Source organism: Schistocerca cancellata, chromosome 9, assembly GCF_023864275.1.
Source record: "Schistocerca cancellata isolate TAMUIC-IGC-003103 chromosome 9, iqSchCanc2.1, whole genome shotgun sequence".
Lineage (NCBI taxonomy): Eukaryota > Metazoa > Arthropoda > Insecta > Orthoptera > Acrididae > Schistocerca > Schistocerca cancellata.
Genome location: NC_064634.1, coordinates 2793554 through 2819822, shown reverse-complemented (window position 1 = coordinate 2819822; position 26269 = coordinate 2793554). Strand labels below are relative to the sequence as shown.

At 39.8% G+C, this 26269-nt stretch overlaps 1 protein-coding gene across 1 annotated transcript in view; it reads right to left on the bottom strand.

The window, feature by feature from the left end:
• The window catches only part of LOC126100548 (UDP-glycosyltransferase UGT5-like), a 60598-nt gene extending 36455 nt beyond the window's left edge, over window positions 1-24143 (bottom strand). Inside the window, exons 1-2 of the mRNA XM_049911166.1 lie at window positions 24107-24143; window positions 19991-20234 (exon numbers count right to left, since the gene is read on the bottom strand). Of these exons, the coding sequence (XP_049767123.1) occupies window positions 19991-20234 (244 nt within the window). The 5' untranslated portion in view covers window positions 24107-24143. The remainder of the gene's footprint in view (window positions 1-19990; window positions 20235-24106) is intronic.
• Between the last annotated feature and the right edge of the window lie 2126 nt (window positions 24144-26269).

The window sequence follows — 26269 nt, the reverse complement described above, 5'->3', positions numbered from 1 at the left end:
AAAATTCTCTGATTTTTCTACAGGGTTATTACAAATGATTGAAGCGATTTTACAGCTCTACAATAACTTTATTATTTGAGATATTTTCACAACGCTTTGCACACACATACAAAAACTCAAAAAGTTTTTTTAGGCATTTACAAATGTTCGATATGTGCCCCTTTAGTGATTCGGCAGACATCAAGCCGATAATCAAGTTCCTTCCACACCCAGCGCAGCATGTCCCCATCAATGAGTTCGAAAGCATCGTTGATGCGAGCTCGCAGTTCTGGCACGTTTCTTGGTAGAGGAGGTTTAAACACTGAATCTTTCACATAACCCCACAGAAAGAAATCGCATGGGGTTAAGTCAGGAGAGTGTGGAGGCCATGACATGAATTGCTGATCATGATCTCCACCACGACCGATCCATCGGTTTTCCAATCTCCTGTTTAAGAAATGCCGAACATCATGATGGAAGTGCGGTGGAGCACCATCCTGTTGAAAGATGAAGTCGGCGCTGTCGGTCTCCAGTTGTGGCATGAGCCAATTTTCCAGCATGTCCAGATACACATGTCCTGTAACTTTTTTTTCGCAGAAGAAAATGGGGCCGTAAACTTTAAACCGTGATATTGCACAAAACACGTTAACTTTTGGTGAATTGCGAATTTGCTGCACGAATGCATGAGGATTCTCTACCGCCCAGATTCGCACATTGTGTCTGTTCACTTCACCATTAAGAAAAAATGTTGCTTCATCACTGAAAACAAGTTTCGCACTGAACGCATCCTCTTCCATGAGTTGTTACAACCGCGCCGAAAATTCAAAGCGTTTGACTTTGTCATTGGGTGTCAGGGCTTGTAGCAATTGTAAACGGTAAGGCATCTGCTTTAGCCTTTTCCGTAAGATTTTCCAAACCGTCGGCTGTGGTACGTTTAGCTCCCTGCTTGCTTTATACGTCGACTTCCATGGGCTACGCGTGAAACTTGCCCGCACGCGTTCAACCGTTTCTTCGCTCACTGTAGAGGCATCCAGAAGCTTTAAACTGCGCATACCGTCGCCGAATGGAGTTAGCAGTTGGTGGATCTTTGTTGAACTTCGTCCTGAAGTGTCGTTGCACTGTTATGACTGACTGATGTGAGTGCATTTCAAGCACGACATGCGCTTTCTCGGCTCCTGTCGCCATTTTTCTCACTGCGCTCTCGAGCGCTCTGGCGGCAGAAACCTGAGGTGCAGCTTCAGCCGAACAAAACTTTATGAGTTTTTCTACGTATCTGTAGTGTGTCGTGACCATATGTCAATGAATGGAGCTACAGTGAATTTATGAAATCGCGTCAATCATTTGTAATAGCCCTGTATTGTACCTTTTAATACATTTATTACATTATGCAATAATGTTGTACATTTAATACCAAATAAAGATAAATCAGCTATAACTACATATCAAAAATACAACAGTCCATTAATGTATCTGAGTTCAGAATTAATTCTGGTTGGTAGCCCAGGAAATTGTAAAGGTATAGCTCATCGTGATTTAAATGTAAAATTCCACCTAGAAATGTTCATTAAAGAGTAAAAATATTCTGCATGTATAATTGTTGATTATAGCGTTTAATAAAAAGTTTTAACGTAATCCTGTATTGGATATTGACTTTGGATATCCCAGAATTAATTGTAATATTTGTAAATCTGTCATGTATATCATATTGAGAACAAATAATACATCTTCACCACTTGGTCTTTAAAACAATCCATCTTCTTTTTGTAAATCTTGACATAAATTTTTTAACCAATTAGTTATTAACTGTGAATTCATATCATCACCTACCCATACACACTTCTGATAAAAAATATATGAAACTCCTTTCATAATTAATAAGCGATAAAATTTATTAGTTTCATATAGTACTTTTACAGATTCCTTTAAATTAACTGTTGGTACAACTGGTGTAGATTTTGGTATAGTCGTTTGTGTTGATATTTTTTACCATATAAACTTTGAATACAATCAATAACATCTTGAAATAACTCTAAATTTCAAGCATTATGTAATGGATACATTATTGATTCATAAACATCTGAATGATATAAACCTAATGAGTGTCCAATTTCATGTACTAAAATTTCAAATAAATTTGTTTCATATTTTGGTGTAGTTTCATCAATTTCCATATACCAAATCTCACCTTTATCCATATTTATCTCTACAGGATCATTATTCTTATTTGGAAAAAATACATGACCTAACACATTGCCTTTCCCATTTAGAGTCTTTGGACACTGATTACCAGATATCTTGTGTGAATGTACTCGTCTTTTACTTGTAAATAAAATATCAGGATCATTAACATTACAAGCAAACTGAATATTAATACATTTTTGCCATAAACAAATTACTGCCCATGTTACATATAACTTTTTTGATTTTCTCCTTATAATTCCATTTTATATTTTTTATTCCGTTTATACTATTTGTGTAACTACCAAATAAAACCGAATAAATGTTTTCCACTGCATTTAGTTCTGTTCATAAAATTTAAAGTTTCTTCACTTAACTCACCAGTTATCTCAAAATTGTGTGTTAGGTGAAATGTCGATTCTCTTAACAAATCATCAATCACTTCAGTAACCATTGTTTCATCCTGAAATCTACCAAAGCAGTCCTTAGACTGTGTGTGGGTATCTAAGTAACCAAAATCATACTTAATTTTAATTGCTTTATTCTTATCATATGGCTGCAGGCGTACAGCTGGCACTACCAAAGCTACTGTTTTCACACTAAAAAATAGCAGAAATACATTTATACACAGTTAAAATATTGCAAGATTTATTTACACCCAAGCATCATCATCATTATCAGCATAAGCTTCATCAACTATTAGTAAATCATGATGAATTTGATTTGTAATAGACTTTTCATTGTATGTTTTAACAACACTTCTACTCATTGGGCACTTAATTTATCTTTTTAACCATTCATCGATACATTCCTTATGAAAAATATGATTGCAGCTTGTTGTAGTGGCAACTTCTGCCACCGAGTGTATCATGATGACCAAATGTAGTGGGGAGAGGTAGAATGCACCATATTAAGACTCGTCTGAGCTTTCCAAATGAGTGATTTGTTTCCACTACAGTGCCCCGTTTACCATGGTCTGTGTCACAGGGTCCTGCAATGCTGAGGACACCGCCCCAGTGACCCAGTGCAATGCGCTGCTCTGTGCCGTCCTTGTATGCCAGCGGAGCTGTGTCGTCATCAGGGTGCTGGCAGTCGACTCAGCGTTGACTTAGCGCCGCTTGGTGTGAGCCACAGGTGGCCAGCGGCATCCTTCTCACCCGCGTTGCTGAGATCACGGCGACCACAAGCACCCATGATCTGGCATGCGAATCTGTGGCCCTTGCCCCAGGATGCCTCCAGTGTGCGTTGGGAGCCAAGACGACTGACCACTGTAGCGAGCCGAAGAGAGGCCCGCCGCTGGCTGGCTGGCTATGGACCCCGCATCAGCCTCAGAGGGTCGAACCAGTGACCTGCTGTGGACTGGAACGCTTGGGCCCCATCTACTGATACGTGTAGCTGGTGGTGTGACCCCCGCCACCACCACCATCCAGGAGAGCTGCCACACTCGAATGAACCTCGTTAGAAACCTGCACCTATTTATACATTTTGATAACGTGACGCTCTGAGTCACTTACTCATAACACCTAGGTAGGCCAGTGGGCCCCTTCTGCCTGTAACTTGCGCCTTGCAGACCACTGCATTTACTGTTTTCAGCGGGTCGTTAGCCCTGTGGCCTCCATTCTCTCATAAAACCAGTACAGCTGTGGCTGCGTAACATTCAATTACGTGACTCCTGAAATTGATGCTGGCAGCTGGAAGGTTGGTTCTATTATTTTACACTTAGTTCCCTTGATTAAAATTCCGCTCCTCTCGAGCTCTATACGTTTCGCTTCTGCAAATACTCCCTGCTCAAAAAAACTTGCTACTACCACCAAATTCTCGTTGGTGGAGAAGATCCAACGCATCCTGAGCCGTTACAACCTCAATTTTGGCTCCACAATGTCCCTTGGACAGTCTATTCCTTTCACCCAGCTAAAAATAACTGCACCGTGCAAGTGTCCCATATTTGTAGCTTCACAGATTTTCCTCCAACATTCATTATTTCTTATCCAAGCGTATCACCGATTATGTGACTTCTTCAATCCTTAAATTTACATTATATGAACTGGTACAATAAACACAATTTTCCCTACCCAGCACTGTCTATAACTAAAAATTTAAACAGAAAATCGTACGACCCTGACATCGTTCAACACATATTTATTACGGCTATGCCGCAAAATTTACTCTGACGCATTTATTTCTCCAGAACTGCGTCTGATTTCTCCTCCAACAACACTGCACATACGTCAGGCGCTACACCTTTTTCAGTGACATGAGGACAGGTATCACCATCACCCTTCCTCCCTCTTCAAAACGACTTCTGCCCCTAGCAGGCTTACAATACTCGAAAACACATGTAAAACACAATGCCTAATTAATCTATGCAAACTCAATGATACATGACACGAAAACAAAAAAACTACAAATAGTCTACTACTTTCTAGATCGCAAAGCATACGGTACTTCATGCTGTATTCTATCTTCCTGATTTTCTCTGTGCTTAGCACCTCTCTTCACTCTTTCTTTCTTACTTGTTCCTTCCTGTGACATGCGTGAAATCACATCCAGGCATCCCTAAAATGCCATAAACACCCAATGTGTTCTATCGTTTCTCTAGTTGGTAGCTGAAGCTTAACGTTAATAGGGGTTGTGGTTTCAACAACTTGGTATCGTCCTTGATACCTCCTGATGAAATTCTTCGTTTTCCCTTTTTTCGTATAGGGGCTGGACGGCATGACCCATTACCCCACTTTATACTGTGGTAAACTTCCTTTCTGCTTTACTGCATCTTCCTGCCTTTCCAAAGCCGTTGTATTTGCCTTTTTTACCCATTTCCAAACATCCTGAATTGTCCTTGCAAATTAACGTACAGATTCACTGGTCCTTCTTTTCTGTAGCCTCACCAAATCAAACGGTGAAAGCATATTTCACCCGTACACTACCTCATATGTAGACAAACCGGTATTTGTATGGATTCCATGGTATGTACATACAAAATGCTTCAGATACTCGTCCCACTGACGGTGATCAGCATCTTCCTGATTGTTCTGTGTACCCATTCTGTCGTTCCATTGGCCTGTGGATGCAACGTGCTAGTTCTCAACATCTTTAAGTTCAACAATTTACACAGTTTATTCATTAAATCCGACATGCATTTGGACCCTTGGTCAGTAATTATTGTCTCCAGTACACCAAACTTCAAAATCCAGTTGTTTACTAACGCTTGCGCTACCATTGCCGCCGGTTGATTTGGCACAGCCACCATCTCCACATACCTCGAAAAATGGACTATTATTGATTGAACGAATCTGTTCCCCGATGGAGTTCACCTGAAAAGTCCTAAGACATCGATCCCCAACAAATAAAATGGACATGTCCCTTCCGGCAATCGTTGTAGCTGTATCTGTTTCCGGCTGAAATCTGCTCTCTGCACACATGGTATACAATTCTTGACATACTGATCCACATCTACTTTCCTACCTCTCCACCAATACCTCTCTGCCACTCTCCTCTTTATCGCTCTACACCCTCCATGACCAGATAACAAGTGATCATGTGCTTTCATTAAAGCCTCATCTCCCAACTTTGCTGGCAATACTACCCTTGGCCCTTACTTTGTTTCCCTGCACAGAAGACCGTTGTACATATTAAACTGTGGCTGTGTCCAATACAATAGTGGACGGATCCTTCAACCCCAACAATCCCTTCAATGCAGCATTATCTGTCACTACCCGAAATCTTCTCCCATGTAAATAACATTAAAAATATGTGATTCCATGGATTACGCTAAGCATCTCCCTCTCAGTTGCTGAGTAATTCGTCTCTGCTGGATTTAACTGCCTAGATGCATAGGATTCAGGATGTTCTTCCCCATCAATTTTCTGACTAAGAACACACCCTAATGCTTGATTCTATACATCGCATGCTAGTATAAACTCCTTTTCAAAATCTGGAAACACAAGACCCGGAACTGATGTTAACACTTCTCTCAGTTTGTCAAACGCTTTCTTACACTCTTCTGTCCACTCAAATTTCACACCCTTCCGTAACAATCGCGTCTACGGCTGTGCTAAATCTGCAAAATGCTTCATGAACTTTCAATAGAAATTGCAAATTCCGATGAATGATTGTACTTCCTTAACTGTTTTCGGTTCCAGAAAATCCCTTACAGCCTGTACCAGCCTCGGATCTGTTCGCACTCCGTCCTTACTGATAATATGACCCAAATATTTTACTTCTTCTCGTGTAAAATGACACTCCTCCAGGCTCAACGTCAAACCAGTTGCTCTTAGCCTCATAAAGATTCCCTTAACCGCTGTCTATGTTGCTCCGTACTACTTGAAACGACTATAATGTCATCCAAATAGACCAGACACTGCCGTGGTTTCAAACCCCTTAACACACTGTCTAGCAACCTCTGAAACATTGCTGGAGCGTTATTCAAACCGAATGCCATTCTGATGTACTGGTAATGGCCTCCAGGAGCAGAGAACGCAGTTTTTGGACGATCCTTTGGAGCCACTTATAACTGATGATAACCACTTGTCAAATCCATCGTAGAAAAGTACTGGCACTGTCCTAAGTGATCCAAAGTCTTTGATATGTTTGGAATGGGGTATGCGTCCGTTACTGTCTGATTATTGAGGTATCAATAGTCACAACAGAACCTGTATTTCTTAGTTCCATTCGTATTTTTTAGGCACAACGACAATTCCCGCTCACCAGCAACTATTACTATGCTCTAGAATACCGTCCGCAAGCTGCTGATCAATGAAATCCTCCACAATCGGCTGCAAATACCTCGGTATTCTGTATGGTTTACGGTAAACAGGCGTTTCATTCCCTGTTGGTATCCTATGTTGAACTAATGGAGATGCTAGTAACGGCCCTTATGGAAAAAACAAATCCTTAAATTCCCACAATAATTCTTCCATATGCTCTCTTTCTCCTCCTTTCAAATGCTTAATTTTGTCACACAATGCAGTTATATCGGCAGTTAATGGTTGATCGCTTCGCCTACCTCCCAAACACCAGTATTCGTCATCTGGCACATCCAAATTTGCTACTAAAACTCCTTTCCTCAAATTCGTGTCTACAGCGTTAAAATTATCCACAATCATGGGAACTACTCGCCCGTCATTCCCCTCTTGTACATGTACAACACTTTTGTTGTTGTGGTCTTCAGTCCTGAGACTGGTTTGATGCAGCTCTCCATGCTACTCTATCCTGTGCAAGCTTCTTCATCTCCCAGTACCTACTGCAGCCTACATCCTTCTGAATCTGCTTAGTGTATTCATCTCTTGGTCTCCCCCTATGATTTTTACCCTCCACGCCGCCCTCCAATACTAAATTGGTGATCCCTTGATGCCTCAGAACATGTCCTACCAACCGATCCCTTCTTCTGGTCAAGTTGTGCCACAAACTTCTCCCCAATCCTATTCAATACTTCCTCATTAGTTATGTGACCTACCCATCTAATCTTCAGCATTCTTCTGTAGCACCACATTTCAAAAGTTTCTATTCTCTTCTTGTCCAAACTATTTACCGTCCATGTTTCACTTCAATACATGGCTACACTCCATACAAATACTTTCAGAAATGTCTTCCTGACACTTAAATCTATACTCGATGTTAAAAAATTTCTCTTCTTCAGAAACGCTTTCCTTGCCATTGCCAGTCTACATTTTATATCCTCTCTACTTCGACCATCATCAGTTATTTTGCTCCCCAAATAACAAAACTCCTTTACTACTTTAAGTGTCTCATTTCCTAATCTAATACCCTCAGCATCACCCGACTTAATTCGACTACATTCCATTATCCTCGTTTTGCTTTTGTTGATGTTCATCTTATATCCTCCCTTCAAGACACCATCCATTCCGTTCAACTGCTCTTCCAAGTCCTTTGCTGTCTCTGACAGAATTACATCATCGGCGAACCTCAAAGTTTTTATTTCTTCTCCATGGATTTTAATACCTACTCCAAATTTTTCTTTTGTTTCCTTTACTGCTTGCTCGATATACAGATTGAATAACATTGGGGAGAGGTTGCAACCCTGTCTCACTCCCTTCCCAACCGCTGCTTCCCTCTCATGCCCCTCGACTCTTATAACTGCCATCTGGTTTCTGTACAAATTGTAAATAGCCTTTCGCTCCCTGTAATTTACCCCTGCCACCTTTAGAATTTGAAAGAGAGTATTCCAGTCAACATTGTCAAAAGCTTTCTCTAAGTCTACAAATGCTAGAAACGTAGGTTTGCCTTTCCTTAATCTTTCTTCTAAGATAAGTCGTAAGGTCAGTATTGCCTCACGTGTTCCAGTATTTCTACGGAATCCAAACTAATCTTCCCCGAGGTCGGCTTCTACTAGTTTTTCCATTCCTCTGTAAAGAATTCGTGTTAGTATTTTGCAGCTGTGGCTTATTAAACTGATTGTTTGGTAATTTTCACATCTGTCAACACCTGCTTTCTTTGCGATTGGAATGATTATATTCTTCTTGAAGTCTGTGGGTATTTCGCCTGTTTCATACATCTTGCTCACCAGATGGTAGAGTTTTGTCAGGACTGGCTCTCGCAAGGCCGTCAGTAGTTCTACTGGAATGTTGTCTACTCCGGGGGCCTTGTTTCGACTCAGGTCTTTCAGTGCTCTGTCAAACTCTTCACGCAGTATCGTATCTCCCATTTCATCTTCATCTACATCCTCTTCCATTTCCATAATATTGTCCTCAAGTGCATCGTCCATGTATAGACCCTCTATATACTCCTTCCACCTTTCTGCTTTCCCTTCTTTGCTTAGAACTGGGTTTCCATCTGAGCTCTTGATGTTCATACAAGTGGTTCTCTTATCTCCAAAGGTCTCTTTAATTTTCCTGTGGGCAGTATCTATCTTACCCCTAGTGAGATAAGCCTCTACATCCTTACATTTGTCCTCTAGCCATGCCTGCTTAGCCATTCTGCACTTCCTGTCGATCTCATTTTTTAGACGTTTGTATTCCTTTTTGCCTGCTTCATTTACTGCATTTTTATATTTTCTCCTTTCATCAATTAAATTCAATATTTCTTCTGTTACCCAAGGATTTCTACTAGCCCTCGTCTTTTTACCTACTTGATCCTCTGCTGCTTTCACTACTTCATCCCTCAAAGAACCCATTCTTCTTCTACTGTATTTCTTTCCCCCATTCATGTCAATTGTTCCCTTATGCTCTCCCTGAAACTCTCTACAACCTCTGGTTCTTTCAGTTTATCCAGGTCCCATCTCCTTAAGTTCTGACCATTTTGCAGTTTCTTCAGTTTTAATCTACAGGTCATAACCAATAGATTGTGGTCAGAGTCCACATCTGCCCCTGGAAATGTCTTACAATTTAAAACCTGGTTCCTAAATCTCTGTCTTACCATTATATAATCTATCTGATACCTTTTAGTATCTCCAGGGTTCTTCCATGTATACAACCTTCTATCATGATTCTTAAACCAAGTGTTAGCTATGATTAAGTTGTGCTCTGTGCAAAATTCTACCAGGCGGCTTCCTCTTTCATTTCTTAGCCCCAATCCATGTTCACCTACTACGTTTCCTTCTCTCCCTTTTCCTACACTCGAATTCCAGTCACCCATGACTATTAAATTTTCGTCTCGATTCACTATCTGAATTATTTCTTTTATTTCATCATACATTTCTTCAATTTCTTCGTCATCTGCAGAGCTAGTTGGCATATAAACTTGTACTATTGTAGTAGGTGTGGGCTTCGTATCTATCTTGGCCACAATAATGCGTTCACTATGCTGTTTGTAGTAGCTTACCCGCATTCCTATTTTCCTATTCATTATTAAACCTACTCCTGCATTACCCCTATTTGACTTTGTGTTTATAACCCTGTAGTCACCTGACCAGAAGTCTTGTTCCTCCTGCCACCGAACTTCACTAATTCCCACTATATCTAACTTTAACCTATCCATTTCCCTTTTTAAATTTTCTAACCTACCTGCCCGATTAAGGAATCTGACATTCCACGCTCCGATCCGTAGAACGCCAGTTTTCTTTCTCCTGATAACGACATCCTCTTGAGTAGTCCCCGCCCGGAGATCCGAATTTGGGACTATATTACCTCCGGAATATTTTACCCAAGAAGACGCCATCACCATTTAATCATACAGTAAAGCTGCATGCCCTCGGGAAAAATTACGGCTGTAGTTTCCCCTTGCTTTCAGCCGTTCGCAGTACCAGCACAGGAAGGCCGTTTTGGTTATTGTTACAAGGCCAGATCAGTCAATCATCCAGACTGTTGCCCCTGCAACTACTGAAAAGGCTGCTGCCCCTCTTCAGGAACCACACGTTTGTCTGGCCTCTCAACAGATACCCCTCCGTTGCGGTTGTACCTATGGTACGGCTATCTGTATCGCTGAGGCACGCAAGCCTCCCCACCAACGGTAAGGTCCATGGTTCATGGGGGGGTGTACAACACTACTTTGCACAAAGCAACCCAATGGACCCAAAACTTCACTATCCTGCAATGGTTCAATAACACATACTGTACCCACAGGTAGATTTGAATCCACATTTCACCAAAGTAACATCCTGGTGCCACTAGACACACACTCATGCGAATTAAGCCTTAATGCTAATGTACGTGGTTCAGTTGGTTTGTTCATTACGTTGAACCTCGCACGTGACAGCTCTGCATTGACAACATTTTCCCCTGTCTGAAAGAAGGTTCCACCAAGTTCCACAATTCGTTGTCCAAGGTCAATTTTGGCATGATGTTGATGCAAGAAATCTACTCCTAGAATCATGTCGTAGCCCTTGCTTACCCATGGTATTACCTCCATGCATGCATTAAATCGGACTTCCTTTATTCGAAAATCAGCTGTCACCGACACCAAAGGTGTCACTTCCTTATTCCCCACTCCACGCAACCTACAACGTGGTGGGTCTAGCTTCCTTCGTCCCATTATATTCCTAGTAACCACTGACACTTGCGCCCATGTGTCCAACAAAATTTAAACTTTTTAGTTCCTACGGATCCTACCACTGAACATTTCACCTCTCCATATGTATTCGTAGCATTGAAATTAAATGGGAGCTCCATTAGGTGGGTCTTGGACCCTCTCTGCCGTTTAATGCTTGTCCACTCTCTCCTATCTCCACTTCTCCATCCTCCCCACTGCCGATTTCCACCCCTTCCTTTATTCCTCGGTACTGGGTACATTGCCTTTGCATATGTCCCATACGACCACACTTACAATATTTCAAACCCGCTGTAAACACTATTTGCCTTTCGCATACCCCTGTTGCCACATCTATTTCCTCACATTCAGTTGCCAGCTGAATGGCCGAATACAATTCTTCCAGAGTTTCTTCACGCACTTTCCGTGACATATGAGCCGGTAACCTTCTCAAAAATACATCAAGTACCCTTTGTTCAGCCTCCTGCAACAGAACACTTCTCGCTTCATCATTCTGACCCATCTCGTAAGTATACTCATTAATTTCCCTTATCCTGTCCTCAAATTTCTCCATCGTCTCCCCCTGTCTCTTTCACATTATACTTAATCCTCTCTAAAGTACCGAGCGCTATTCTGTTGTTTGTACCTTTCTAGAAGCCCTTCCTTTAACTGCCTAAACTGTTCTGCCTTCAGCCGGCCGGAATGGCCGAGCGGTTCTAGACGCTACAGTCTGGAACCGCGCGACCGCTACAATCGCAAGTTCGAATCCTGCCTAGGGCATGGATGTGTGTGATGTCCTTAGGTTAGTTAGGTTCAGATAATTCTAAGTTCTAGGGGACTGATGACCACAGCAGTTAAGTTCCATAGTGCTCAGAGCCATTTTTTGTCCTGCCTTCCTTAAGGCCTCAGAACACCTTACATATGTTTTCGCTTCACCTGTTAATCTAATCTTGGCTATATTTAACAACTGCTCATCAGACCAACCATTCATCACCGCTGAACCCTCCAATCCTTCACAAACGAACGCACATCCTCAGATGCCTTGCCAGAAAACAGAATAATCAAACTCGCAGCAGCTGGATCAGTCTCCTGCACCCTAGGCAACAACGACCGATCAGATGCGGTTTCCCGCTCATTTATAGATGTTAATTCATTTCTCAACTGCGTATTGTCTGCTGTCAGTTTTGCTACTTTTTCCAACAAAATCCGTACCGCTTCTGGTTCCGACACACCTCGCATCCCTGACTCTGCCATTGTGTTGCTTTCATTCCCACTTTGTCCTGAAGCAAAACATTTAAGCACAAGAATAACCCGGCTCTCTACACCTCAGTATCAACATACTTGGTAACATCATACACAAAACCAATACAAAAGTAATTATATGCCACGAAAAAATAATAAATCTTACTGACCCAAATGCACTAACACTTATTTTGGCAAAAAAAAATAGTGTGCCTACCCAAAACATCTAAAATGTGGCTCCTGTCAGGCCATACTCAAAACACAAACAAGAAACAAAACGTCCAACACACAAAAGAAAACTGTGACATCTTGTGACCATAATGCAGGCAGTGGGCTCGAACGTCGTACGGGGCAGACGGCATATGCTATTCTGACACCAAATGAGGTGGAGAGGGGTAGAAAGCACTGTATTAAGACTCGTCCAAGGTTTCCAAATGATTTATTTGTTTCAACTGCATTGCCCCGTTCACCTCAGTCTGCGTCACAGGGTCCCGCAATGCTGAGGCCACCGCACTAGCGACCCAGTGCAACACACTGCTGTGTATCAACCTCGTATGCCAGCAGAGTTGTGGTGTCTTCAGGGTGGCGGCAGTCGACTCAGTGACTGGCGATCAGTATGAGCTGCAGGGGCTGTGTCCTTCTCACCGGCGTGACTGAGATAGCGGCGCCCACAAGCGCAACAATACGGCATCTGAATCTGTGGCCCTCGCCCTGGGATGCATCCGGCGTGCGTTGGGAGCCAAGATGGCTGTCTGCAGTAGTGAGCCGAAGAGTGACCCATTGCTGGCTGGCTGGCTACCGACCTTGCGTCGGCCTCAGGGGGTCGAACCAGCGACCTACCGTGGACTGGAACACTGTCGCCCCATCTGCTGATGCTCATAGTAGGTGGTGTAACATGCCCTGCCATCCAGGAGAGCTGCCACACTTGAATGAATTTCGTTAGAAACCCGCACCTATTTATACGTGGCTGTGCATCTCTGTTCTGCTAACACAGCGCTCTCAGTCATGTACTGTAACACCTAGGTAGGCCAGTGGGCCCCTTCTGCCTGTAACTTGCGCCTTGCAGACCACTGCATTTACTCTCTTCAGTAGGTATACGGCCCTGTGGCCTCCATTCTACTTCGGAACCGCTGGTAGCATAACTTACTGTCAACAGGCCCACACCTGCCTGTAACTTGTGCACTCCTAAATATTCCACCAAAGCTGACTTTTCCTATACCAAACGGTAGTGGCGCTGCATCGTTTTTATAAATTGGTGATTTTCATTACTTAAGGATATAGGACATTCATATTTTTTATGGTTCCATCAGTATTTCATAAGGTTTAAATATTGTTTGTATAAAATATTCAGATAGTTCCTGATATTTTAAAATTATTTTCCAACTAACTTTATCTTTAAATTCCATTATATATTTCTTCAGATAATTCTTGTTCACCTGATGTATTTTCTGTTTCTAATTTATCTTGAAATTCTCTCATAAAACCTTCAGATAATGTTTGATTACCTGACATTTCTTTGAAATTTATTTTATCCTGAAATTCCTTAATAAAATCTTCAAATAATTTTTGACACCTTGATATATGATTCCAATTCAGTTTATCTCGATATTCTCTTATAAATTTCTTGACCATATTATAAAATCTCGAAATTAATTATTTCTATTCAAATTCACTAATTGGATTTTTCTTTCCAATATAATCAACCACTATTTTACCATATGTTTAATTTGTTAAATACAAGTCATATCATTGTTTTTAATTGATCCACTTCATTGCAACAGCAAGAGTTCATACTTGACTTGTTAATATTATTATTCATTTCTTCATTAAGATTATGATTATTAATGAGAGCATTCACTGAAGATGAACTAATCTCAAGGAGCTGATCAATAAGTTGTTGTTTCCTAAGTTTGAAATACCCTTTAAGTACTAATTCCTTTGCTGTATTTTTCAGTTCATTGACTTTCAGACTATTTAGCCTCACCATGTAGTAGTAGAAGTAATTTTTATTAGATTAGTAAAAAAATTAAAATTGAAAAAGTATCATTTTCCTCTTAAAAAATTATTCCAGTCTTTGAACAAAGAAATACATTAATTACACTTTAACTTTTTCCATATGTGACACCAGACAGGAAAAATGTCATGTCTGAAAATTTTAAACTGGTTTAAAAAGTTTATATTGATTACTAAGCGAACAGCTACATTTACATTCAGATATAAATTTCATTAATGAACTGGGATTGTATCAATTAATTTTTAGATGTAAGAAAATAAAATCTAATAAAAATTTTCTCTCTTCAATGGAGTCAATTATAGATCTAATCAACAAGCTTACATATAATAATAATCAAGTGTTTATGAGTGCTGATGAAAAGAATAAGCCAAGGTATTATGAAAATCATGTTACTGAATTTTTTGGATATGTTTGAGAAAGGAAATCAATCCAAGACCTTGTTAAACAAAATTATCGTAAATCATTTGAAAGTGTTGTTATTCCTACCGCAGGACTACCTAAATATTTACAAAATAAAAAAAATCAATGAACCAGGTCTATATTCATTAGTTATCAGATCAAAAAGGCCTTTACCAGAAAATTTTCAAGATTGGGTTTATGAAGGAGTTTTACCATCAATTAGAAAATATGGAGAATATAAAATTAAAAAAGAAGTAATATCTTTATATAAAGATCACTTAAATCATAAAAATTATTGTATAGAACAACTAGAAAAATAAATAAAAAATGAAGAAAGCAATAAAATATAGGGGGAACTAATAGAAAATTTTAGATAAACAGTTATTATTGCATCATAGATAATATATGAACGAAATTAAGAAATAAATATGTTATTACCTCATGTTGTCACTCAAACAGTTAGTGAAAATTTAAGAATAACTTTCGGTTTTTGAAATTATTTAACAAAGATTGTGAGTACACTTACTATATTATTATAATAACTCAGAGAAAAAATTTATGAAAACAGTTATATAGTATTGAAGATAGACTTCCAAATTGTAAAGAAATGTTATGACTTAATTCTAATTCCAATTCAGTAAATTCATATCAATGAATGAAAGAAGCTTTAAGAATTATTTGTTGTCATAATTATTTTAATATTTTAAATTATTACACTCAGGAGCAATTGATTAATAATATAATAAATCTACATATTGCAAATTGAGTTTATATTTTCAGAGAGTGGCATCCCACTCTCTGAAAATTAAAGTATACTAAAACCACGGGTGCAGAGCAACACCTTTGAAAAATTTAAACAAATGGGATTTTATTATTTTACAGAGGAATCCAATTATCCCTGCGAAAATTTTAAACTTTATTCATTACGAAATTTCAGAAAGGAGCTTCTCCCTCATGCAAATCTTAAACTTTACTCATTATGGATATTCAGGGTCCCAGATGGAGGACCCTGGAAATACAAAGCAGATGAAATTTTATACATTATTTACCTACCTGCAATAATATAAATTTTCAATGCATCAAATATTTGATAACATACAAAACATCAAATAATTTAGACAAATGTTAGCAATCGAATATTATGATCACTGAACTAAGATGAGGAAAACCTAATTTTATTAAAAATTAAAAGGCCAATAAAATTATTTTTAATAAATGGTGGCAATTGCATTGATATCTAATCCAGAATCATATATCATGACATGACTTAAGACTTCAGACTGCATCAATTCATTTGAATTTATTCAGAATAAAACAGGATTGTTTATAACAATAAACACGTTTTTGTTATAAATGATAAAGAGAGTAATCTGTGATAAATCCAAATATGTTAAAGAGTTATTAGAGCATAAGTATACTGACGATGCAATTCGAAGACATATAGATATCGATGATAAAGTAAAATATGAAAATATATCTAGGCCCACCGAATTACTGGGTTCAATTTATGATGAAAAAGAACTATATTTATCAACAAATCTTGACCATACAAGTTGATATATAAATCAAATATGCCTTTTGCTGAAATGTTTACTAAATCAGTAGCTAAAGAAGTTTTACCAACCATTAGAAAACATGGTCAATGCAAACTGCATTCAACAATTAAAAATTTAGAAGAATAAATTGAAGATTTACAAATTGGTCAAGAAATGGCTATTTGTTTTGAAGGAAAGAAGAGAAGACACTGAAAACTTCATGAGAAATATCAAATAATTAGAGAAAAACAACCACATGTATTTACATCAACATAATATATTAATTTGAAACATATGATTAGTCTTGTAAAATTAATTGATGGTGACTCTGAATATGATTATTATGTCATTAGAATACAAAGAAGAAATTTACAGAGATAATTATATGGAATTATAGAGAGATATCCAGATTGTGAAGATATCTCAAGACTTGCTTAGAATCCTAACTCAATAAATTTATATGAAAGAATGAAAGAAAATTTGAGGATTGGCTGTCATCAATGATTTCAATATTTGGATGTCTATACTCAAGAACAATTGATAATGAATATAATTAGTCTTCATGAGACTGAAGTAATATAATTTTAAGTACCACAGTAAATAACTTACAATTGCTTTTTAAAGTATTCATAAACAATACGAGTGTCTTCATCAGTGAACTGAGTTATGAATTTAGATACTATGTTTTCATTGTCATCAGGATAACATACAGAGAGAAAAAAAATGAGATAATTTTCTCATTGGTACTGTTTGGTAAACTTATATATATAAATTTTAGAAAATGTTTTTAAATTTAGGTAGATGATGAAGATTATGAAAATATGAAGAACAAGGGTCTTCATACACACAAATTAATTATTTAACTAAGTTTTCAATTACTTTTTTGTAATTAAATTTTATATAACATTCATAACTATTTTTATGTACGTTTGACAAGCAAAAGTCACCAAATCCAATATTTGATTCCATCAACTCAAATTTAAAATCCTCAAATGGTTCTGAGATTGAATTGTTTTTGCTAACTTTTATCTGAATATCAAAATACACTTGGATGGAGCCCAAAGATTGCTTTAGCTGCAGCTTATCTTCTTTTAGAAAACACTTAGCAGAAAAGATATTATAACTAGTTTCAAACTGATTTAAAGTTTCAATAAAGGCTTCTATTTATATGAAAATTCTTATAAGATAATATTATATTGTGACACCTAAAGCAGTCCAAAGACTGCATCTTTATTTACCAAACTGTTATATGTATTATCAGGTCCTAACCATTTAGTATATACTTTACTATCTTTCCTTATAAAAACCTTTTTAAGAAAATATACATCAGGATAGTTTGTTTCCTATTATACACACTTATAAAAATTTTCTTTTACTTCTTCACCATTTAAATCTTTCAATTTATATGTGATTGTATAAGACACAGTCTGGAGACTGTTTTCGCTGTCCCCAGAATGAATAACATCTTGGATTTCAAAAATTTCTGTTGTTCAACTAGTTGCGTATCCTTTTTCAAAATGTCCCTTATGTTTACTGATTCTAACGTTAGCTCCTTTTTTAAATTTATTTTTATCTTTAGCTATAACAACAGTTCGTTTGTAATTTCTTTCATTAACTTCTGTTGGTTTCATTTTATAATTGAATGTTTTGTGTTATTATATTTGTCAAATAATTTTGAGACTAAATCAACCTATGTGTAATATCCTTGAAGAGAAATTTTTTCCATGTCTTTCCTTCCAATGCTCTGTTAAACCTTTCAACAACAGATGCTTTTAATTTTGTTAAAGTTGAATAATGATTAATATTATACTTTTCACCAATTCTTGAAAATCTTTATTATAAAATTTTTTACCATTATGTATTTGTAAATTTTTTGGATAGGGACCTACTCTAAATATTTTTTCAAAATGAATTAACTACATTTTTACCTTTTTTCTTTAACTGCAATATCCCAAGCAAATTTTGAAAACACATCTATAACAATTAATAAATATTTATATCCTTTCTTTATTTTTTAAATTATTTTCAGATTACCTGAGTACATTTCAACTAAATCAGCTTGCTATAAATCATCGATTCCAAAATAAATTACATTTCTTTGTTTAAAATTTTTCTCATTGGTTTATGTAATTCATTAACAATTTCTTTACAAATATTAAATTTTTTCAACGAATTTACTATTTTTAGTTTTACATACTGTACAAACATGCTCAATTCATTGTCTTCCATTTTGAGTTGTTACTCTGTGAGGGTTATGTGTTTCAGCAAACTTTTTACAATTCGATGAGTAGATATGGTTTCCACTTATGTAGAATAAACTTTTATTAACATTTTAATTATTTCACCAAATACCATTAACTTTACATCAACTGGTACAGTTTTTACTTTATCCTTGAATCTTACAGTTAGAAAATTTGATTTGTGTACAATGATTGATTGATAATTATTATTTATGTCATATAGTTTGTTAGATACACTTACTGTAATATAAAAATCGTCAAATTCCAATCTCTGATTATATTCTTACCAACAATAATAATTCTTTTAAGCCTGAAATCATATTCAAAATTGTGTATTTTTGCTCATCTCCAGCTATAAACGTAAATTCAATTATCTGTCTATCATATACTATATTTTCCGGTCTATTACATCCCTCTGAAGCAGATGTAAGATTTGAATACATGCTTTTTATTTTTTCTCATCAAGACTTGTAGTAGTGTTAAAATTATATTGATGAATCTGTGGTGGCATGTCTGAGTAAAATATTCTCGGTTTTGAAAAGCAGCTGATTATTGTATATTTTTAGTATTATTTATTTACATTGTAAATTTTACACCGTACTTAATTTGATGATATGATTTTTTCCTGAAACTTAGTAGTAATTAACACTAGTGAAGTGAAACACTGTTTTACATAAGAATTTATATAAAACAGTTCAATTTATTCAATTTAAAAATAAGTACTGTAGCAGATTTATTATATAGCATTGCGGTTGTTATTTGTAGTACAGTACATGCTGTTTTAGAAGGAAGTTATCTAATAATGTATATTAATGTCACAGCTTCAAAATTTGTCGAAAAAGTTGGGATTGTCGTTAATTAAATTGGTAGCATGCCTAGCTAGTGCCTAATGGTCATCTTTAGTAAATTCGTGTTAGTTAACGATAGGAAATCATAATTGCAATTCATAAACACACATTGCAATGGAAAGGAATACTACACAGTGGCGAAGAAAAGATCTGGCAACATCGTTGCAGAGTATTTACAACATTGTCGCGGAAGGCAGAGCAGGGGTGGCAACAACTAGAGCGTGTGGCGCACTGCTATCAGTACAGCTGACTGAATACACCATTGTCGGAGTTTCTACATTACAGAGTTGTAGCTTGTAGGAGAACATGTGACTTGGTGTTAATTAATAGCGGCCTCAGTGAACGATCTAGGTGATTTTCGGAATGATTATGAAAGGCTGCAAAAATTATGCTAAATGGAGTCTTTATGCGAAATATCGTTCGTTAGTCGAGTCATATTTTTGCATTTTCTTTTATTCATTGTGCGAATCCCTCATTATCGGAGGTGCACGGTAAATATGGTTGCACTGTAGTAAAGGAAATTATGGCGTGTGGGACACATTGCATGACTCACCCGTCACCACAGGCCTACTTGGTGGTGTTCGGAGATGCCTGCTCTAGGGAAGCCAACGTTCTATGTCCAGCAGTGTGGCTTACCTGCGGCAGTGTAAGGGTTGGCTACGAGTATCTCTGTCCAGTTGCCGTCCGTCCGGCTGGAGGAAAAGGTGGTGACGGTGGTGACATAGTGGCCCCGCTGCTCCAGCGCCCTCAGGAAGGTCTCGGCCAGCCCCCACTGGCTGCGGCCGACCGACTGGAACAGCCCCAACACCTGGGCCGCCTCCAGTTGACCCGGCAGCACCACCAGACACAGAAAAATGCACAGCGACCACGCGGGCACCATCTGGAATTTCACACCAGACTTCAGTGAGCTGGCTAGTTCCAGAACGGACGAACCCGAGATACCGCTGATTCTTTTCTAATCCAGCGATTTATCTCATCCTGCCAGTTGCGTCATTCAACTTTTACGAAGGCTTTAAATGCGAACATTTTTAGGTTAGGCTTTACCGTGACTGTTACTGACATTAAATGAAACAACAAGTTTACTGTTACCAGTCACCGTTTTATTTATTTCCGCGACGCGTTTCGAAGGTTTAAACCTCCATCATCGGGTGGATTTACATTAGTTAGTATTACATTTGTGTGTGTGTTATGTTACGATTTTTGGAGGAACTTGTGGCACTGCCTAGTGGAGAAACAAGACAAAATTTCATAATATGGTTTAGGATTACTTTTGACAAAAAAATAAACTAATATCTAATGGTAAACATTAAATACGCCAACTAGAGTACCTCCAGTGGTCACAGGTTCGTTTTGCTGTCGTAACACATCACATGTATACTGCCACATTTGTAAACAAATATGGCGTCTGGAATCAGATGGGTGCAAGGTTCGTATAGCAGAAGAAAAGACATAATCGCAGAGTGCAAAGAATATACATCCTAACAACATTATTACAGAATAATTGTTTAAAGCATTTGGAGGTGTTTGTTTTGAGGTGTCGAATAAATGTGTGTGTACTTCAGGTGGTATATAAATCCAATTTTGACAAGTTAAAACAGTTAAACATTCGTAACCGTTTATACAATCAGGTGAAATGTTAAAATGGCTTAAACTTCATACTTGTTAATAACTATTAGGTGAAACGTTACAGACTTGAATTACAATGATCATATTGGCTACAGCAGTGAAATCATACATAGACGACACTCTCTGAGTGGGATTAATAAACAGATGTGAGGGGCTGGAGGCAGAAGGAGAGGAAGAGAGAGAGAAAGTGTGTGTCTGTGAGAGGGGGAAGGAGGGAGAGAGAGAGAGAGAGAGAGAGAGAGAGAGAGAGGGGGAAAGAGGGGGGGATGGAGAGGAAAGAGTGATTGTATGAGAGGAAACATCTACATCTACATCCATACTCGCAAGCCACCTGACGGTGTGTGGAGGAGGGTACATTGAGTACCTCTATCGGTTCTCCCTTCTATTCCAGTCTCGTATTGTTCGTGGAAAGAAGGATTGTCGGTATGCCTCTGTGTGGGCTCTAATCTCTCTTATTTTATCCTCATGGTCTCTTCGCGAGATATACGTAGGAGGGAGCAATATACTGCTTAACTCTTCGGTGAAGGTATGTTCTCGAAACTTTGACAAAAGCCCGTACCGAGCTACTGAGCGTCTCTCCTGCAGAGTCTTCCACTGGAGTTTATCTAACATCTCCGTAACGCTTTCGCGATTACTAAATGATCCTGTAACGAAGCGCGCTGCTCTCCGTTGGATCTTCTCTATCTCTTCTATCAACCCTATCTGGTACGGATCCCACACTGCTGAGCAGTATTCAAGCAGTGGGCGAACAAGCGTACTGTAACCTACTTCCTTTGTTTTCGGATTGCATTTCCTTAGGATTCTTCCAATGAATCTCAGTCTGGCATCTGCTTTACCGACGATCAACATTATATGATCATTCCATTTTAAATCACTCCTAATGCGTACTCCCAGATAATTTATGGTATTAACTCCTTCCAGTTGCTGACCTGCTATTTTGTAGCTAAATGATAAAGGATCTATCTTTCTGTGTATTCGCAGCACATTACACTTGTCTACATTGAGATTAAATTGCCATTCCCTGCACCATGCGTCAATTCGCTGCAGATGCTCCTGCATTTCAGTACAATTTTCCATTGTTACAACCTCTCGATACACCACAGCATCATCTGCAAAAAGCCTCAGTGAACTTCCGATGTCATGCACCAGGTCATTTATGTACACTCCTGGAAATTGAAATAAGAACACCGTGAATTCATTGTCCCAGGAAGGGGAAACTTTATTGACACATTCCTGGGGTCAGATACATCACATGATCACACTGACAGAACCACAGGCACATACACACAGGCAACAGAGCATGCACAATGTCGGCACTAGTACAGTGTATATCCACCTTTCGCAGCAATGCAGGCTGCTATTCTCCCATGGAGACGATCGTAGAGATGCTGGATGTAGTCCTGTGGAACGGCTTGACATGCCATTTCCACCTGGCGCCTCAGTTGGACCAGCGTTCGTGCTGGACGTGCAGACCGCGTGAGACGACGCTTCATCCAGTCCCAAACGTGCTCAATGGGGGACAGATCCGGAGATCTTGCTGGCCAGGGTAGTTGACTTACACCTTCTAGAGCACGTTGGTTGGCACGGGATACATGCGGACGTGCATTGTCCTGTTGGAACAGCAAGTTCCCTTGCCGGTCTAGGAATGGTAGAACGATGCGTTCGATGACGGTTTGGATGTACCGTGCACTATTCAGTGTCCCCTCGACGATCACCAGTGGTGTACGGCCAGTGTAGGAGATCGCTCCCCACACCATGATGCCGGGTGTTGGCCCTTTGTGCCTCGGTCGTATGCAGTCCTGATTGTGGCGCTCACCTGCACGGCGCCAAACACGCATACGACCATCATTGGCACCAAGGCAGAAGCGACTCTCATCGCTGAAGACGACACGTCTCCATTCGTCCCTCCATTCACGCCTGTCGCGACACCACTGGAGGCGGGCTGCACGATGTTGGGGCGTGAGCGGAAGACGGCCTAACGGTGTGCGGGACCGTAGCCCAGCTTCATGGAGACGGTTGCGAATGGTCCTCGCCGATACCCCAGGAGCAACAGTGTCCCTAATTTGCTGGGAAGTGGCGGTGCGGTCCCCTACGGCACTGCGTAGGATCCTACGGTCTTGGCGTGCATCCGTGCGTCGCTGCGGTCCGGTCCCAGGTCGACGGGCACGTGCACCTTCCGCCGACCACTGGCGACAACATCGATGTACTGTGGAGACCTCACGCCCCACGTGTTGAGCAATTCGGCGGTACGTCCACCCGGCCTCCCGCATGCCCACTATACGCCCTCGCTCAAAGTCCGTCAGCTGCACATACGGTTCACGTCCACGCTGTCGCAGCATGCTACCAGTGTTAAAGACTGCGATGGAGCTCCGTATGCCACGGCAAACTGGCTGACACTGACGGCGGCGGTGAACAAATGCTGCGCAGCTAGCGCCATTCGACGGCCAGCACCGCGGTTCCTGGTGTGTCCGCTGTGCCGTGCGTGTGATCATTGCTTGTACAGCCCTCTCGCAGTGTCCGGAGCAAGTATGGTGGGTCTGACACACCGGTGTCAATGTGTTCTTTTTTCCATTTCCAGGAGTGTATATTGTGAATAGCAACGTTCCTATGACACTCCCCTGCGGCACACCTGAAATCACTCTTACTTCGGAAGACTTCTCTCCATTTACATGGCAAGGAGTCTTAAGATTACATGTTGCATATATTAGCTGCCTAAAGGTTGGGGTAATACATTGGGGTAATACATTAATTTTACGAAGGCTTTTTTTTCTTTCCTTTTTTTTTTCTTTCGATGTCCAGAGAAGCTTTGTGGACGTGTGTTGCAGTACGCCCATCTACACTGGCATGTCGCACTTTTCAGTTCTGAGCACACAGTAAGCACCTGAAGATGCCAGGAAAATAACGTCTCCAGTAATCAGCGCAGTAAAAGTAAGAAATAGAGTAGAGAAACATTTGAATGACGCTCGAAATCATGTACAGGAAATGAGGCACGTGAAATGTTTGTCTAACATAGTTTAGTTCTTATTTTTAGACAAAACATTTCACAAACGTTTGCCCGATGTTTTCGTTCGCTGATCTGTGACAGTCCGTGGGTTGAGCGACGGCCGGCAGCTGCCCGCTACTCACCGTTGCCCGCACGCCTCGACAACCGGCTGTGGAGCGCGGCGCCATCACACTGCCGCTGCCGGGGCAGGGGCAGAGAGCGCCGGCTTTCTTCCGGCGGCCTCGACCCGCTGACGTCACCGCCACTGGGCCAGAAACCGCCGCCGGCTCGAGACCGCGCAGTGGGACGTAGGCGCGCCAGAGCTGGGGAGCGTCGGGCGTCTTTGGAAACTGCGGCAGCTGGACGACACGTGAGGGGTTCTCACGTCTGCAGCCGCTGATAGAGCGCGGCAGGTCTCGTCGCCAGGCACTGGCCGAGCGCTGGCTCTCTGTGTGGTTCCGACCTGCTTTCTCCGTTGCGTGGTTGTGAAAGTTTTACCATGTGCAAGGTGTGGCGAAATAAATAAAAAAATTAAAATTTATTGTTTTTTTCTTTTTTTCTTTTTCTTTTTTTTTTTTTTTTGAAAAGAGGAAAAATTATGGGTATGGAACTGTAACTTTCGAATTTTTGACGGGCTTTTTTACGGATTGTATTGACCGGCTTGAATGCGGGCAAATTCAGTGCTGCGTGAAATTTGCCTGTAATATAATTTACAAGTCTGATTAATTACATTTTTGAATTCTACGTCATTGTTGATTAAATCAGAGTTCTCACCTTAGACGTAGAATTACTCCTTCTCCCACAATATTAATTCATTAGTCGCCATCGATGTTCTTCTCTTTGTTGACCGTGTGCAGCTTCCTGAGTCGACACCGGTTCGCTTCACGAAGACGGTGGAAAGTGCTACGTCACTTTAAATAATTCTCATAAAACTTCGATACTTCTCACTATTTTTTATTCACAAAACAATAAGACTTGCTCTGCTCGTTGCACAAACCATAAATACTAACAAGATGGCTGCCTTTCCGCACACTTAAAAAATTACGTCCATCCTCTACAAGGTAACAATCGAAAGTGTCTTTAACTCCTACTAGGAGTATGAAACGAAAGAGAATCCAATATGAACATTACAGAGATTGCGTTCTACATCCCTGTCAATTTAATCTTTGGCGCAGCCTTTAACGTATTCTATGTCTCTGCGTCGGAATGTGCCATTACAAGGGTTAGTTTGCTTATATCATCACGTTTCTCACTAAAAGGATGAACAGTTCATACGACATCTTGCTTTTCAATTAGTCGTATAGTCGTTCAAGTTTAACAAAGGTATCAGACGAAGTGACAAATTCTCTGTCACGCATTTCAAACGTGCACAGTGTTAACGCTTTTAGATCTCAACCGCCTGTTTTTCGAACGAAGAAAGGATAGTCTCATTAGGTATTCACAAAATTTTCATATCTTCAGCGAAACTTTGCAATTTACCGGATGTATGTTACCAGCCAATATCACATCGGAACACACTGCCAGTGAATTGAAGTGCCCACACTTTGCTGATGGCGAGATTTCAGATTAACACGATGAATAATGGCGAGGTTTTTAGTTCCCTACGATCTGACGAATTAACTTATCACATGTACAAAGGCGAGAATTTCTAGCGAATACATTTTTTTAAAAAAGAAAAACACGTTCAGTGAGAGAAAATTTTAACCTCTATAATATTCAAAACTGTGAGACGTTTCTCGAGGATTGCAGATCTGCTCAGGAGGGAACGACTGTGTAGAATGATGATTATACTGAGTATTTTAAACAGTGAGCTGTTCGCGATTCTTTCCATAAATAGTATAAAGTGCTACTGGGACACGGGACGCACAGTGTCACCAAAGGGCCTCTGTCTGTAGACGGCAGGTAATTGATTATGTGCTGCTCATGAAACAGGATTCAGCACTTATCGAGACGTCTTTCACCTGTTTACTGAGCATGTGAACTGCCCAACTCTGTAAAAATGAAAACGGGGTCAGTTAATATATCTAAATAAATTAGTTTACTAGATGAGGCTGTCCTTTATATTAAAAAAACTGCCAATTAGGTAGTTTTGACCTCATTGGAATTATTAGGCCATAGTACGTTTGTAAGTAGGCTGTTTAGGTTTTCGTGTTGGTAACGCAAAATAGCGCTCTGTATGAAAATCACTGACTGTGCTGTTTGCAGTCTGTGGCTCGTTGGTATTGTTGGAATATTCGCTATTGTAGTGTCGGGCAGTTGGACGTGAACAGCGCGTAGCGTTGCGCAGTTGGAGGTGAGCCGCCAGC